Here is a 17,948-nt window from a genome sequence, read left to right as displayed (position 1 = left end):
GGAGCCACAGCTACTGTGGATCAAGTGTCCATCTGAGTAAGCACCAAGAAAAATCTTGAGTTTTGTTCTGGGAAATGGTTAAATTACTTGGAAACAGTTTGATCACTTCAGTATGACTTTTATGCTTTGTTAGGTGAGACTAGAGCACCATTTAGTATAGGGCTAATTATTCCCCCAAATTGAGACAAAGTCTTTCTAAAAACTCTATCCAATGCTCTGAATATTGGACTTAATATAATCAAAGGAGCCTCATGCTTTAATTAATTTTGTGTTATCTTATAAATTTGTTAAAATACAGCTTTTCATTGTAAGAATAATACTTGCTCTTTAATGAAAATCTATAAAATACAGAAAAGCGGGTTGGGGGGAAGAAATCTCCTGTACTTCCATTCCCTAGAGATAAATTCTGTTAACACTCTGGGGTGTTTCTTTTGTTTTACTAGAAAGCATGGGCTTTGTCTTAGTAATGAAGGGATTCTTACCTCCCAAAGTTATAGAACTTTTTCTTTAGTAAATTAGAGGGTTCTTTGATTACATCTAAAATACCACCATCCCAACATGCATTTCTTGTTCTCAAGGACTGAGATAAACAACCTGGGAACACTGCTGGATGCCCACACCTGGCCTCAGCCCTCTAGGAAGCACCAGGCCTACAACTTTATTTCCAGTATCCTTTCTTCAGATTTAATAAATTTAAGGGAAATGCCAGGGAGTTGACAGAAATCCAGTTTACCTAACAGTACCTTTCATGAAACAGACAAGGAGACTGAGTCTAAACTATAGCAATGCTTATGTGAAATGCACTATGCCCTCATGCCAGAAAATTGCAATTTTTTTTTTCCTTAAAGGAAAGCAGTCTTTATTTGGGGGACTTCCAAAGCTTGATTTGTAGTAACTACAAACATTGCTACTTTTGAAAGTTTATAGAAAAATTTTTAGAAAAATGGTAATTTCAAACATTAGTCACACTGTTGTAACACTCATCCAATAATTATTTATTCTTCAGTAAGAAATAGAATTCTTCACAGCAAATGCCCCAGAGTTGCCTCACTCAATTACTACAGCCATTAAAAACCCATTAACTAAATCAACTAAATGTTTTTGTAGCCTTACTGAACACCTGTAGCTCTATCCTCTGTTGTCTCAATAGGCACCACGTTTATCTAAGTAACAGTAGATCACGTCTGAGAGATACTAACACTAAGCTTACGTACTGTACTGAAGAAGCCTAACACTGATATGTGTGCTTGCTATAGGTGTACTCTCTGACGCACATAAAAGGAGATCTAGGTAATGCCCTTTGGGGATGGGAGAGTTTACTTTGCCTTGACTGGTTCTCATTCTAACCAGTGAACTCTTTTTGTTTTTAATGACACTTTTTAAAAAATTCTGGGGGCTTCCCTGGTGGCGCAGTGGTTGAGAGTCCGCCTGCCGATGCAGGGGACATGGGTTCGTGCCCCGGTCTGGGAAGATCCCACATGCCGCGGAGCGGCTGGGTCCGTGCGCCATGGCCGCTGAGCCTGCGCATCCGGAGCCTGTGCTCCGCAACGGGAGAGGCCACAGCAGTGAGAAGCCCGCGTAACGCAAAAAAAAAAAAAAAAAAAAATTCTGTAACACTGATGGGAAGGGAGCCCACCACCATCATATGTGGTACACCTACAGATGACTGCATGGCAGTTATATTGCGGCCTAAAAGACAATGTCCTATTTAGTGATATAGTAAGCAATGGTCCAAAAAACATGCAAGAGCTGGGATCTTTAAAGCGTTCCACAAAAGTCCTGTTACAGTGGAAGAATGAATTTTCTAAGGGTCATGAGCACTAAAACTAAGGTTATGATTCCATTGTTCAATTTGGGCAGGCAGGGATCTGTTGTCACGTCAGAAGATCACGGAAAAAAGGACTCTTCGCAGAGTCCTTGATCAAAAATGGGCCTTCAGGTTTCTCTTCAGGAACAGCTCTGCTTTGTAATGGTTCATCACTCACCAGTGACAGGGATTGCCTGTAATCTGAAGCAAATTGGGCATGAGGCAGTGTATGTAATCAATCTGTTTATGGACTTCCCAAGCTCTCCACCTACTAACATGGGCATGGCTGTCTCCGGGTACCTGACGTTGCCCTTGCCTGCGTGATTGCAAACACCGGGTGGTTGTGTCCTCTTCTGAGTCACAATTAGCTTGTGAAATTGCAGAATTGTTCTGATTTATTTCAGTCATTCTAGGAGCTGACTTTGGTTCCAGTTTATAGAAAAAATTAACGGATACAGTGTCTTCAGACGTATGTATTTGTGCATCGGGAAGGGGATCAACCTCTTTTTCAATACCAAGCTGCCTTCTCTCTCTAAGCTTATCCTCTTCATCTTCTGTAGAAGCCAAGGATAGAGCAAACGTATCAAAAAATGTTGAATGTGGGCTCACAAGAATATGCTGTTTAATCAAAGGCCATTTAGGGGCTAAATCTGAGACAGCAGGCAAAGACCATTTCTCAAGCATTAATTCAGAAAGGCGTGTTTTTCTTTTATTAGAAAAGAGGAGCTTTGACCGCTTGTTGTAAGTTCTCATGGGAAAACACAAGCCCACAGTATCCTGCAATCTCTGTCTCCTATAGTGCTGCTGGAAAGTGACTTCCTATAGTGCTGCTGGAAATGATGTTCATGTCATGTACAGAGCTTATGCCATTTCACCTCTCTCTCCTTTGAAGTCCACTTCGAGTTCCACCAAACTTTTTTTTTTGGCAGTGCGGCTTGTGGGACCTTAGTTCCCCGACCAGGGATCAAACCCAGGCCCCTGGCAGTGGGAGTGCCAAGCCCTAACCACTGAACCACCAGGGAATTCCCTCCACCAAGCTTTTTACCAGTATCCAATGAACTTTGTGTCTCTGCAGAACAGGAATGTTTTTTCTTCCTACCCCACGGAGCATGTCAATAGTAGAAACCTCTTCTTGCAAGTCTTGTTCCTGGGGTGACACATGAATTATTATCCATTTCAATGCTTATTTCAACAATCTGAGGAGTTTCAGTGGCACAGTCTTGGTTTCTCCTTGAAGAATTCTTTGAAGGGCTTAATCCCAGTCATAAGGCAACATTTCCTCTTCAGGGACTGCCCTGTTGCTGAGGAGCTGTCTCCTATACTGATTTTTTCTCTTTCACAGACAAAACATCTGTTGGAGTTCATGCCTGCATTTTCACTACAGCTTCCTCCTTCATGGCTGAAGAGATTCTGACACCTGTATTGGAAGTTATTCCATATTTCCCCCACTTTATCTGTTGATTATAAGCTCGTGACCAATAGCAGGCATGGCTTTGGAGGGGCAGGAGCCTTGAAGGAAATATGTTGTTCTTCTGGCCACAGATACGCATGCCCTTAACCTGCTACACTCACTGAAACTTGCCCAGTGGTGTTCGTTCCTCCATAGAGCCTGACTCCCTGCAACATCCTGATGCATCTTATAAATGGTGCGTGGGAGACACAGCAACTCAGATGATCCCCACTCTCCCCCTCTGCTATTACCTGGGGGTGCTCCTTCTCTCCCAGGTAGCACTCACTTATTAACCCTTTACTGTGTATCAGGTTCTGTTCTAAGCACTTCACAAAAGCTAACACATTATTCTGCACAACAACCCTGTCAGGTAGGGCTGTTATTACTCCCATTTCCTAGATGAGGAAACTGAGGTACAGGAGGTCCCACTGCCCTGGATTCCACCTGAGGCCCCTAACTCTACCATCTTGTCTAATGCTTAGTATCTGTGCCAGTGAACGTTCAGAATAAGTCCAATAGTGCAAATTTCTGGCCTAGTAGAGGGAAAGGTGGTGCCACCAAAAGGAAAAGAAGCAGGTTCAAATGAAGGACAATTCCTATTTACTGAGTGCATGCAATGGTGCAGGTACTTCACAGGCACGATCATATTTGTTACTTCCTCCAAAGCCTCTCATTGAGAGAGGGACAGTTATTCTTTTTACCCAGGGTAAGACTCTTAAGACCAAGAGTTTGCCAAAAGTCACCACTATTCAGTGTCAATGTCAAAACTCAAACCCAGGTGAGATGACAAAGATTAGGCCTTTTCTCTACTCAGTGCTGCTTCAATTTGGGGAAAGGTGGCTTCTTGGTGCCTTTGACATGAGAAACTCAAATCAGTGCACTGAGTGCCTCTGTGTCTCTGCCTCCTGCCCTGGTCCCTCCCCCGCCATACACCCAGACACCCATGGTTTTTACATTCTTTCATAACATCCCAGATAATTCACTGAGCACCTACTACGTATCTGACACTTTTCTTGTAGGCCCTGGAGATACAGCAGTAAACAAAAGCGACTGTCATTCCAAGGAGTAGTGGGGCAATCAAAGCAAATAAACGAAAAAGGCCTCTCCCTCCCCAAAAAATCATTCTCAGGTTCACTGCCAGAGGGTGTATAAACCTCTCAAAGGTCCAAACAAAGGAACATATTGAAATACTGGTGTTTGGATTGAGAGAGTAAGTAACTTTAATGACTTTTTGCAAGTCAGATGGTTTCCAATTATCTGCCTTTGACAAAACTGAATAAGGACCTCTTGGAGTTGTCAGTTGACGGTCATTAATATAAATTTTGATGATGATTACTACGTGATTTTTGGCGCATTTGGAAGGAGTTTAAACAATGATACTCCTGTGCCAAACCCTTTCCATTCCCATGTACTTATTTTATGTGACCAAGTTTTCGTAGCTATTACCAAACAAACATGAATAGAATGATGCAGGGCTTATTGAGAAAAATCACCTACCTTTGCACCGAGGTATATTTGCAATAAAATTTCATCTATCACAAAATGAGCCTATATGTTATTTTGATTAATCATGCAATAATAATACTCATAATGATAGGTAAGAAAGCTTTTAGAGGATCATGATCTCAGGAAACATTTTTACAAATTAAATTACAACATAAACGCACATTTGTATGGTGCAGAAGTATGATAGGATGATCAATACAAGACTTTTTTTTTTTTTTTTTTGAAAGGGAGTGCCATTTTATTTAGTGTTGTAGGACATTTTAGGTTACTTCTTAAAAACAAAAGCAAAGAAATTCAAAATTCCCGAATACAAGACTTTTGAGCATAAAATTGTATTACCTGAGGATAAACTTCTGTGAGAATAAAATGAAATAGAAATACAAGTTCAGGGAGAAAAGCGGGTAATGTAAAATTTCTTAAAGTGATTTTTATTTTTTACATATAAAAATGAATGATGGTGGGTATCAAATTGCTATTGTATTTAAATTCCACTGGGTGGCATTCAAAACTGTGATGTTAACACTTTTAAAGTGTCAATTTCCTTTGCAATCTGGATGCCTTTTATGTAATTTTCTTGCCTAGTGACCCTAGCTAGAAAATCTAATACAAGACTGAACAGAAGTGGTGAGAGAGTGGACATCCTTTTCTTGTTCCTGATCTTAGGGAGAAAGCTTTCAGTCTTTCACCATTAAATATAATGACAGCTGAGGGTTTTTCCTCAGCCTTTATCAGGTTGAGGAAATTCCCTTCTATTCCTAGTTTGTTGCATGTTTTGCATGGGGGTAGTTTCAAAAAGTTATTTTAGTGAATAAGGAAGCAAAATGTTTGAAAGCTCAAGTTCAAGTTCCTTAGAAACTCTGTCTCTGCTATACCCCCAACAACAAGCACAGTGCCTCCATATGGAAAGGGCCCAATCAGCATTTGCGGAGCAAACTATCTCCCTCCTTCCCCCTTGCATTTTTTTTTGTTTAATTTTTTTGCGGTATGTGGGCCTCACTGTTGTGGCCTCTCCCGTTGCGGAGCACAGGCTCCGGACACGCAGGCTCAACGGCCATGGCTCACGGGCCCAGCTGCTCCGTGGCATGTGGGATCTTCCCAGACCGGGGCACGAACCCGTGTCCCCTGCATCGGCAGGCGGACTCTCAACCACTGCGCCACCAGGGAAGCCCCCCCTTGCATTTTATACTCCAGTGATGCTATGCTGTTTATGGTGCGCCACCAGGGAAGCCCCCCCTTGCATTTTATACTCCAGTGATGCTGCGCTGTTTATGGTTCCCCCACATACGATGCTGTCTTCTCTGACCGCAGGTTCCGTCCCTCCCTTCTGTCCCCAGCTGACACATATTTGATGTGTTCCAATGCTGCCCCCATGTTATCTCATTCAGGAGATGCCTCTCTCCTCACCCCTTCTCAAATCCTGAGCTGAGCGGGCCTCTTTTTTTGTGCTCCTGTGGTACTTTGTGTATCTACTGTATTTATAATCCCCCACTAAACTAGACAGGTGATAGGGTGTGTGGTTAAGAGTATGAATTTGAGAGCCCGGCTGCTCAGATTCAAAATTCTGCCTCTTACTAGTTTGTGCAACTTTGGTTGTACCTCAGCTTCTTCATCTGTCAAACACAGGTGATAATAATGGTACTGATCTCAGAGTTGTTTGAGGGATGAGGGGTAACAGTGTCCAGTAAGCAGTCGTTACTATGTAAGAATTAGCGAATATGTGTGTATGTATAAATGATTCACTTTGCTGCACACCTGAATCACAACACTGTAAATCAACTATACCCCAATAAAATTTTTTTTTAAAATTAGCTATTAAGTCCTACAGGGCAAGGGCTATGTTTTCTTCTTCTCTGCTTCTCCAAGCCCTTACTCTCCTGCCCGGGCTGCAGTGGGTACTCAATACATGTTTGTCATGAGGGTGGGCCTGGTGGAAAGTATCTGAAAGAAGGAAAAGAAATATGAATTTGACATTGCATAGCAGGTAGAAATCAGAACTCAAATGTCTAAACCATGTTGCCCATTTTTACGTATTTCCTAAACAGTCTTCACTCTGGCCCCGAGATTGCCAAACTGGAGAAATTAAACCTGGGGCCAGAGGTTCCAAGAGGACAGAGTGACCTCAGAGAACATACACAAGTCACAAGAGCTGTGCTGTGCCTGCCTGCTAATGAATGTTTACAAATGTGTGTGGCAGATTTTAGTCAAAACTTGTTTTCTTTATATCCGGGAGAGAGGATGTGGGGCAAACAAATCCTCATCACTATACACTTCTCTGGTAGAAGTTCTTTACCCAGGTAGAAGAACTAAGAGTTGGACACGATCAGCGCAGGTCAGTTTGCAACACCCTGCTGCCTCCCCAGAGCACCTCCAGGGAGCAGAGCAAGGGCTCTACCTGCCTCCAGAACCATCAATCTCTGTAACCTCCTCACTGCTAGAGAATCTCCTCCCCTCCTCCAACCTTCACGCTGTGGCCAGAGCATCCAGAAGGATGCATAGTTTCCCACCCTATCAAGCCATGGCTTTTATTCTTTTATTTTTTTAAAGATTTATTTATCATTTTTAAAATTTTATTTATCTTTATCTGGGTCGGGTCTTAGTTGCAGCACGTGGCATCTTCGTTGAGGCACGCGGAATCTTTTTGTTGCAGCACGCGGGCTCGTTCGTTGCGGTGCACGGACTTCTCGCTAGTTGTGGCGTGCCAGTTTTCTCTCTCTAGTTGTGGCGCGCAGGCTCCAGGGTGCGTGGGCTCTGTAGTTTTGCGGCACACAGGCTCTCTAGTTGAGGCGCACGAGCTCAGAAGTTGTGGCACGCGGGCTTAGTGGTCCCGCGGCATGTGGGTTCTTAGTTCCCTGACCAGGGATCGAACCCACGTCCCCTGCATTGTAAGGTGGATTCTTCACCACTGGACCACCAGGGAAGTCCCAAGGCTTTTATTCTTATATCTCCTCCACCTACACCCCTCAACCATTCACTCCAGCACAATTTCCTTGTGAAGTATAAGCTTTTATAGAACAAAGCCAGAAAGCGGTTTATCTCCAAGCAACTTCTGTTCTCAAGCCTCTCCAGGGATCAGGGAGCCCAAGAGACTGACTTCTTGCTTGGAAAGTGCTGGCTGCTTTGGGTGTCTCCTACAGACTGCCCAGACAGGCTGTGCTGGATCTTTTGTTTGCCCTCCAGATTCACCCTCCACCCTCTCCACCCTGCTCTGTGCCCTGGGAGGCTGGCCTGCATGGACTGCATCACCCAGGCACCTTTGCCTTCTAACTTCCAGTTGAGTTTTGTCAATGGGAGGCACTAGCTGGAGAGGATGATTGGACAAAGAAGTTGGGTATTTATTTCCCTGCTGCGCCACGGTTATATCCCTTTATCAAAGGGCACAGCTGTATTCAGGCAGTCCTTTCTTACTGCTACAGCTCTGTTACGGGTTGAACTGTATCCCCGTCCTCAAAAGATATATTGGAGTCCTAACCCCCAGAACCTCAGAAGGTGACCTTTTGGAGATAGGGTCTTTACAGAGGTAATCAAGTTAAAATGAGCTCTTGAGGATGAGCCCTAATCCAATATGGCTGATGTCCTTATGAAAAGGGGAAATTTGAACATAGATTGAGACACACATACAGGGAAGATAATCTGAAGAGTCATGGAGAAGGCTGTCACCTACAAGCCAAGCAAAGAGGACAAATCCTTCCCTCATAGTCCTCAGAAGGAACCAACCCTGCTGATGCCTTGGTTTCAGACTTCTAGCCTCCAGGGCTGAGAAAACACATTTCTATTGTTTAAGCCACCCAGTTTATGGTACTTTGTTAAAGCAACCCTAGCAGACTAACACAAACTCTCATTGGGTCTGGTAACACCTCCACCCCTTGTGTCTTCAGGCCTAGGGTGGTAAAGACTCCCAATGTTGCTAGTCCTCACCATCCCTAGTTGGTTTCCCTTAATCCTGTCCACACCTCAATCTCTTTATTCAATTCTCTTCAGTTATTCTGTTGACTGTGCCATGTTTACTGATACTCAAGTCTAAAATATATTTTCCCAATATACTTCACAAAACTCTCACAAAGGCAAGAGAAAGTTCTATTGGGGTTCTCCAATTATGCAGACATCTGCTGAGAATCTTATTCAATATATTTTCACTTTCTTCTTCTGTTACCTATTTCATCTTGCAGGACATAGAGGAAGCCATGAGGGGAAGTGATACTTTGGACTTAATTCAGATCAAAATTGTGAGAGTTTGTGGTAATCAAGGCAGGGAATGGGTGTGATGAAACATGTATCCTACACTTTAGGTGCTCATATTTCAAAAATTCCAGAGAAGCATTAGGTAAGATCCTAGGACAGCCTTAAAAAATAAGTTAGCTCAAAAGGAATGGGATCTTGCAGAAATTAAATTCTGACACTTCCCATGAGCAGCAAAAACATGACGACTCATGTTCTCTGAATAATTCTACTTTTAAAAGAACTTGCAGAAAAACAGTTGTGGGAGAGGCGTATGCATGTAATTGAAAATGAATACCAAAGAATGGCCACCACTTTTAAGAATAACTTCTGGAAGGGGAAAATCCAAAATAGGATAAGTCCTGTGAAAACAGGGGGGGAAAGTGATTTTTAAAGTTACATTTAAAGCGAGAAACACACAAAAAATGGTATAGGCTTTAGAATACGGGAAAAAACCAAACTAGCTTATATGAACAATTATAGAAATTACAGAAAAGGTGTGAAGAACTGAAGCATGCTGGGAGACTGGGGAAAAACAGATGAAAGAAAAAGGAGAAATAGTCAATCCTGGGAACTCAGTCCAGTGAACTTGACACTGACTCTGGAAAAATTCTCAAATGAGTTGTTAAACAGATGGCTGGTGAGCTCTTAGAGAGAGAATCAACAGTCACTCAGAGATGTATTTCCTTTTTGATGGATCTGCACTAACCCATTTGGGTTTTAGCACAGCTCTCCTGTTGTCCCTCTCAGCGTTTTCTCTCCCTCATCTAGACCTTTCTCATAAACTGCATATCATTTATTCTTTGATTAGACAAATAATTGAGCACCTAGTAAGTGCTAGGCACTAATTTCCCCATTCTGGGGCTTTCCCTCAGCCAGCAGCTCTCTCCTGTCTTTTCTAAGCCCCATGTGGTTTTCCTGAGCTGGGAGAATCCACATACTCCAGGGCTTGACTGTCTGCCCCAACTCACCTTTTGTTTTCAAGGATAGAATTGGGAGGAAACTGGGTTGCAGTTTTCCTTGGCTAACAGGCGCTGTCCTCTTTTGCAATATGCCCAGAAATGCTATCATTCGGGTTCCATGCAACAGATATTAACTCAATTTCAAATTTGGCAAGCCTATATTTCCAGCCTCACATTCCACTTCATCTCTTCATCTCTTCAGTCATTACCAGCCCCAGTCCCTGCCTGTAAGTTTCCAAGCCTGTGCCTTTTTGCTCAATTGATTTTCTCATTCATGAGCCTGACATCTCCTCCACCTCTGGAAATCCTACACATTTCCCAAGACCCAACTCAAAAGCTGCCTCCTCCCTGGCTGGACTTAATGACCTACTTTGCTCAATAAAATCCCGCCCAAGCCCCACGCTTGACCTGTGCAGCACCACTGTACTTTCATCTTCGCTTCTCAATTAATTACTTGTCTGTCTTCCCCACTGGAGTCTAACTTCTTTTAAGGGCAAGGGTCTGCAGGCTTCCACCCAGTCCAGCTGCAGTACTTTACAAAGGGGTCGGCAAACTAAGGCCTGAGCAAAGAATGGTTGAAATAGTGGAAAAAAGATCAACAGAAGAATAATATTTCATGATACATGAAAATTACATGAAATTCAAATTTCAGGGACCATAAATAAGACTTTTTTTGAACACTGAGAGCCCCTATTTTCTATGACTGCTTTTGAGCTCTAGTGGCAGAGCTTAATAGTTAAGAGATCTTATGGGGTTTACTATATGGCCCTTTACAGAAAAACTTTTCTAACCCTGCTTTACAACAAGGATTTGATGACTGATCACTGTGTCAGGACACCAAGGTTCTGAGTACATATCCCCGCCGAGTTTTAGTTTGTGTATTGGAAGTAATAACTATCTTGCCTTTAAGCTGTCATGAACATCAAATGAGATAATGCACTTAGAAAAGTATAAAAATATTCTATAAAGACAACTGTGTTTATCTGTACTGAAAAGATGATAAAGTTGTAAAATAAGAAAACACTGTAAGTTTTTACTCTCCCGCTTCCTTCGTTTACAGTCTTCTGTTGAATTTGAAATTTTAAGAGAAAACTCACTTTTAAAGTTTTTACTTTTTAAGTGAGGATAAGGTCACAGGTTCCTTCCTTCCAGTGTTTCTTTTGTGTTGCTCCCACCTCCTTTTCTTTCTCACTTGTAATTCCCGCCCCCCCTCCATTTTCTTTATATAGTTTCTCAATTGGCCCTCACAATAACTCAGCGGAGGCACTGGGACACACCTGATTATTCCATTTTACAGACCAGGAAAACAAGGCAGATTACAGTTGGCTGCGCAGCTCTGACTCAGCACGCAGGGAAGCCTCAGTGCCACGCTCTTCGCCATTCCTCAGGGGCAACCGCCCGGCAAACAGAACAAAGCTGACCCTGCGAGACTTCCAAGCTCGGTCCTCAAACACCCCTTGCGTGTTCATCCTCGGTGTTATTTCCTTCACCCCTACTCCCCCAATTCTTTACTGCCCCCCCCTTCTCGGGAACAGGTGGTAGGCTCCGCGCTCAACGCGCAGACGCGCGCCGTCGTGGGCGGGGCGGGGCGGGAACTGGGGGGCGGGGTGTGCGCGGGCTTGGTTTTGGGCCGCGGCGGGAGCGGGAGTCACCGCCACTGGAGTGCGCAGGCGCCAGGCAGTTACCGGTCTCGCCATGGAGCGGAAAGGTGAGCGGTGGAGCGGCCTCCGCCACGAGGGGCAACGGCCGCCGGGTCAAAGCCCGGGTCAACGCCGGGAGCTTCGCCTAACCGCCGCCGTCCGGTCCCCGGGCGTGCGGCGCCCCTCCACTGAGGTGGCGCCGCCCCTCACCCCCCGCCTCTGGGCAGCCGGTCCGCGCCCCTCAGCTCCGGCGTCCTTCCGCGCCGGCAGTCATCGCCTCTCGTTCCCCGCCAGGCCGGCCCGCCCCTTGGGGCCACTCCAGGGCCCGGCCCTCGGCAGGCGAGGCCGACCCCGGCGCGCCAGTCCCCTGACCCGGCCTGAGCCCCTTCCGGCGTGCCCCGCCTGGGCGCTGCTCTGCGCTCCGTGGGCCGCCAGCCCCCTGAGCGGCCGCCTGGCCGACGCCGCGGCGCTTGCCCCGGAGCCGCCCCTCAGGCAGGCCCCGCACCCGGGCCTCGCGCCCCTGCTGGGTCTCCACCCTCACCTTGGTCTCTTCGTTTCCTCCCCATTCGCCCTTCATCCATCCCTCTCTCCTGCAGTGCTTGCGCTCCAGGCCCGAAAGAAAAGGACCAAGGCCAAGAAGGACAAAGCCCAGAAGAAGTGAGTCTCGCCCCCCAACATCCCTTCCTTTGGATTTGCCCCCGCACCTCGTCTCTGGTTTCACGCCTTGAACGTGCACAGGGTTTGGACCCCCGCCGGCCGCAGCCACATGGCCTCGGGGCGGCCAAGGAGGGTCGGTCGCGCCCCGTGAACCATGTGGGCGGGAGCTTCTGTTGCTGGAGGCCAGGTCTGCGTCTTAGCAGCCCCGCGCCTTCTGGAAAGGGCTGTTGGGAGAGGACCGTAGCCCGACCGGTACCTTACCTTCCCAACTCCAGAGAGGAGGCACAAGCTCCCCGAGTTTGAGCCTCCCCACAGAGCTGGTAGATCACTATCAGTTTGTGAACCCTGCTCTCTTTCCATACCTGCTTCCCAGCGTCTTAATTTGCCTCCTCCGTCTGCAGGGTAGGCGGCAGGGAATTCTTGAATGAATTTTCCATATTTTGGTCTGCCAGCCACACGCTCCCTTTTATAGAGGAGGGCATGGAGCTTTCCCCTGGGTTAGGCAACTTCCTGAGCCTGCAGGCGCCTGGCCTTCCTTGCAGTCTGCAGGCAGCCCTCTGGGGTATGCAGCTGGTTTCTGTTGCTGCTTCTCTTTTCCCTGAACCTCAAGTCCTCGCACTGAATGCAGATACCTTCTGGAGTGGGCATCACAGTGGTGACGGGGAAGTTCTTTAGCCAACGCTGTTGCTGATTTTGGCTTGGTGTGTTAAATGCCACTTGCCGGTTTTTATCAGCAGGATGCATAATCGTGGTTTAGTGCTATTGTGGGAAACACAAAAGTTGGTCAGAGTGTCATAGAAACGCCCAGTAGAGGGCTTCTGCAAGTGAGGCTTAGTCTGAAGAACTTTTATCTTGTACTCACATTTAGTTGCAGAGGGCCTTGGAAATTGTCTTTTAGACAGTTTGTACTCAGAAAAAAATGCATTATTTTCATGATACTTTTCCTTTTCCTTGGAGCTACGTGGAGTTGTACACCATCTAAGTCTTTCTGAGCTGATAAAACTCATTTCAGAGGCTTTCCTAGGTTTTCTTTCTGAATGATGATACAAGATCCGGGCATGTGTGCATGTGTGTATGTTTGTGTATTGTTTTCGGCAGCTGCCTAATATTTCAGGAGAGCAAACGATGACTTCTATCAATAGAGCTAAAGTGGTAGATAACCTCACCTCTTGCTTCATTTCTATCAACTGTCTTATGAAATTCTTTATTTTGTGAAGTGCTTGGTAACCCGTGCATTTAAATGTGAGTTTCTGTATGTTTGTGTGTGTATTTAATTTGCCTCTTGATTATCCATGTATGGATGATTCAAAAACCAGTTTTTACTCCCAGATTGGTTTAATGGAAACAGCCAGGAGCTAACCTGGTTCTCCCGTGCAGTGGGAATTTAAATGTTACTCTGTGTGTGTGCGTGTGCGAGCTTGCATGCACAGCCTTAGTTTTGTTACTCTCTGTGGAGCTGATATGAATGTGTTATAAAACTATCTGTTTTCTACTGATGTAAGGAGGTGGTGATTTTATTATTCACTGTATTATTTAGATTTCATCTGTCCTGGTTTCTCCACTTGGAAGTTAACCTTGATATTAGCCTGAATCAGCCTATAACTTGGGAGATAAATATGTATGGGTGATCATATACTTTATTTTTAACACCAGATATTCAGTACTTTGGATTATCTATTTATTTATAATAAGTTTGTTCATTTATTTTTGGCTGCATTGGGTCTTTGTTGCTGTGCGTGGGCTTTTTCTAGTTGCGGTGAGTTGGGTCTACTCTTCGTTGTGGTGTACGGGCTTCTCATTGCGGTGGCTTCTCTTGTTGCGGAGTACGGGCTCTAGGCATGTGGGCTTTAGTATTTGGCTCTTGGGCTCTAGAGTGCAGACTCAGTAGTTGTGGCGCACGGGCTTAGTTGCTCCAAGGCATGTGGGATCTTCCCGGACCAGGGCTCTAACCTGTGTCCCCTGCATTGGCAGGTGGATTCTTAACCACTGTGCCACCAGGGAAGCCCCGTGGATTATCTGTTTAGACCATAGGCTTTATTTGTAAAGCTGAATATATGTACTTTGGATTATTATTATTATTATTATTATTATTATTATTATTATTATTACTCCTCCATTCACTACTGTGGGTAACCTAGAGTCACTTGCACAAAAGCAAGTGAGTAGTACAGATAATTAGTTATTTTACTGAATATTTCATCTTGTACAACTTTGACTCCTTGAACCACCCCCATTTACTTATAGTTTCAGAGGTGCTTAATTTTTTATTTTGTCTTCAATTAATAGTTTTTCTTGATAATATTACTTTTTTTTTTTTGGTTTCTCCAGCCTCCTTTTAAGTACTTGAAATGTCTAACTAATTAACTTGGTTAGAGTACTGTATCAGAAGTTCAAGCCCACCTGTCTCAGGTAACTGGACTCTATTCCTTGACTCTTGACTGCACTCCTGACTTCTAGTCATTTTGCAAAGGCAAGCTGCTAGTTACAAGGAGATTAGTCAGGGAGAAAGTCTGAGGAAGAAGGGTGCGATAGTTTGGTCTTTGGAGTGAGTCAGATCTGGTTTGAATTCTGATTTTGCCGCTTTTTAGCAATCTGACCTTGGATTACTTAGTTAAGGAAACAGTCTTATATGTTATGACTGGTAGCTCAGTCATAATGAAAACTCATCAGGACTTGAAGTTTAAAAAAACCAAACATTTAAATGAAAAATTTTAGAAATTATAGATGTACAACAGTAAATAACATCCTAGTAATTTAGTCATGGTGTGGAACAGGTGGAAAGGATTTTCAGTCCCCTGATTTTGTAGATCTTAAAACTAGAATCTACATACTTTAAATAATATTCCCATGGAGCTGAACCAGTTTGTAGCAGTGTCAAAACTGGAATCCAGGGCTCCTGCCTTCCAGCTCAGTGCTCTTTAGGATTTGTTTCCTTTGGGTTCTTTTACTGTGCTGAAAGATCTGACTTTGGGGATTTTTAGTTGTCTTTAGTAGTTTTACTTGAAGAATTCCTTCTCCATTTCAGTTTTTCAGACACTGTACTCTTATTTACTAACATTAACTAGTTGGTGATAATCTCTTTTACCTTACAGATAAGGCAATTGAGATTTGCCAGATTACTCCCCTAGAAAATTTAAAGCTAGGTTTCTAACCCAGATCTGACATACCCCAAAGCCCTGGATACTAACCATTGCTGTCTCCAAGTGACAATTCCTTTTGGTGTATCTGAGGACAAATAAGAATAGAGGCTGAGTGAACAGAGGCTTCTGAATAAGGGACCTCAGGATGCATGGGTGTTTAGGTACACTTTCATGGCCCATTGGGTATGTCTCTTAAAGGATACGTTATATCTCCCTTTGAGTATTCAGTTTTCAATGTGTATATCAAGAGCTGTGTGCCTTTATCTGTTTGTTACAGGTTTTTATAACTTAAGACAATTTATGTCTGTTTTTTTTTAAGATTTATTATTTATTTTATTTATTTTTGGCTGCATTGGGTCTTAGTTGTGGGATGTGGGATCTTCATTGAGGCGTGTGGGCTTCTCTCTAATTGTGGCACACAGGCTCCAGGGCGGGTGGGCTCTGTAGTCTGTGGCATGCAGGCTCTCTAGTTGAGACACGTGAACTCAGTAGTTGTGGCATGCAGGCTTAGTTGCCCCCTGGCATGTAGGATCTTAGTTCCCTGACCAGGGATTGAACCCACGTCCCCTGCATTGTTAGGTGAATTCTCTACCGCTGGACCACCAGGGATGTCTCTATGTCTGCTTTCAAAATTGTTTCTATGGAATATAATTCCAGAATGGATTTCATATCTAATAATTTTACTAAGATAAAGGGACTGAGAAATGGGAAATGGGGGTGCAGTTTTAAATAGGGTGATGGAGGACACATTGATAAGGTGACACTTGAAAGAGGTAAATGAAGGGCTCCTCTAGGCAGAATACTAGGAGTGGGAATATTCTTCTAGCTCCTGCTTAGCCACCAGAACTGGACAGTATTACTTGAAAAAGCTTCCCAAAGACAGTAATCTATAAGGTATCTTGTTTTCATTTCTTTTATTACTAAAAGGTTGACCATTTGGAGGATATATTTATTGACCTGCTACTATCTTTTGTCCATTTTTATGTTGGATTGTTGATTATTTTCTTGATACTAAGAGCTGTTTATTAAGAATATACCTTTTGTTATGTGACAGATTTGTATTTCTTAGCTTGTTAGCCTTTCAAATTACATTTATAGTGTGTTCTTGACATAAGTTGATGTTTTTAAATGTGGCTAATCTGTTTCTTTGCTTTTTACCTTTGAAATTTTTGATGTCAACTTTCCTGTGTTTAAAAAAAGTTGCATTTTTAACTTTGTGTGATACCATTAAAGTATGTACTTTAAAAATTATGTACTGCTAGAATTGCATTTTAGAATTGCTCTTAGAAATATTTTCTTGTCCTCTTTTCTTTCTCAGTAAGTCTATGTACGTTAGTAAATTTTATTTGCATTAGTGTTTCTTCTACAGTGAGGCCCAGAGGCTTGCCAGTTTACCATGTTTCTTTAGATTACTACTTGAAACCAGCAACTTGTTGAAGTGCTAAAAGTGGTGGGTGTTTAGGAACTCCTATATTAAAAATGAAAAGACAGTTCACAGAAAGATAGACAAGTTGAAAAGGCTGTGTACCAGATGAAGGAACAAGATAAAACCCCAGAAAAACAACTAAATGAAGTGGAGATAGGCAACCTTCCAGAAAAAGAATTCAGAATAATGATAATGAAGATGATCCAGGACCTCAGAAAAAGAATGGAGGCAAAGATCGAGAAGATGCAAGAAATGTTTAACAAAGACCTAGAAGAATTAAAGAACAAACAAACAGATGAACAATACAATAACTGAAATGAAAAATACACTAGAAGGAATCAATAGCAGAATAACTGAGGCAGAAGAACGGATAAGTGACCTGGAAGACAGAATGGTGGAATTCACTGCTGTGGAACAGAATAAAGAAAAAAGAATGAAAAGAAATGAAGATAGCCTAAGAGACCTCTGGGACAACATTAAATGCAAAAACATTCGCATTATAGGGGTCCCAGAAGGAGAAGAGAGAGAGAAAGGACCCAAGAAAATATTTGAAGAGATTATAGTCGAAAACTTCGCTAACATGGGAGAGGAAATAGCCACCCAAGTCCAGGAAGCGCAGCAAGTCCCATACAGGATAAACCCAAGGAGAAACATGCCGAGACACATAGTAATCAAATTGGCAAAAATTAAAGACAAAGAAAAATTATTGAAAGCAGCAAGGGAAAAATGACAAATAACATACAAGGGAACTCCCATGAGGTTAACAGCTGATTTCTCAGCAGAAACTCTGCAAGTCAGAAGAGAGTGACATGATACTCTTAAAATGATGAAAGGGAAGAACCTACAACCAAGATTACTCTACCCGGCAAGGATCTCATTCAGATTCGATGGAGAAATCAAAAGCTTTACAGAGAAGCAAAAGCTAACAGAATTCAGCACCACCAAACCAGCTCTACAACAAATGCTGAAGGAACTTCTCTAAGTGGGAAACACAAGAGAAGAAAAGGACCTACAAAAACAAACCCAAAACAATTAAGAAGATGGTCATGGGAACATACATATCGATAATTACCTTAAATGTGAATGGATTAAATGCTCCAACCAAAACACACAGGCTTGCTGAATGGATACAAAAACAAGACCCA

General features: G+C 43.5%; 1 protein-coding gene and 1 pseudogene across 3 annotated transcripts in view; one reads left to right on the top strand and one right to left on the bottom strand.

Moving 5' to 3' along the window:
• Positions 1-1,109: 1,109 nt before the first annotated feature.
• Positions 1,110-3,723, bottom strand: LOC308624290 (suppressor of cytokine signaling 5-like; annotated as a pseudogene). Its single transcript has 4 exons — positions 3,675-3,723; positions 2,845-3,261; positions 1,579-2,720; positions 1,110-1,163 (listed from the first exon to the last, which is right to left on the bottom strand). The product of its transcript is annotated as a suppressor of cytokine signaling 5-like (transcript).
• Positions 3,724-11,563: 7,840 nt separating this feature from the next.
• The window catches only part of SRPK1 (SRSF protein kinase 1), a 90,090-nt gene continuing 83,705 nt past the window's right edge, over positions 11,564-17,948 (top strand). Inside the window, exons 1-2 of one of the 2 annotated variants that reach the window (XM_081245322.1) lie at positions 11,564-11,648; positions 12,177-12,237. In XM_081245322.1, coding sequence (XP_081101448.1) covers positions 11,636-11,648; positions 12,177-12,237 — 74 coding nt within the window. In that variant the 5' untranslated portion in view covers positions 11,564-11,635. Of the gene's footprint in view, positions 11,649-12,176; positions 12,238-17,948 lie in introns of those variants that run through there. The other variant, XM_081245324.1, reaches the window with a different exon arrangement.

The sequence above is a fragment of the Mesoplodon bidens genome (genome assembly GCF_964165515.1).
Source record: "Mesoplodon bidens genome assembly, chromosome: 10".
Lineage (NCBI taxonomy): Eukaryota > Metazoa > Chordata > Mammalia > Artiodactyla > Ziphiidae > Mesoplodon > Mesoplodon bidens.
The sequence above is the reverse complement of the archived record's forward strand: the minus strand, read 5'-3'. Positions and strand labels throughout refer to the sequence as shown.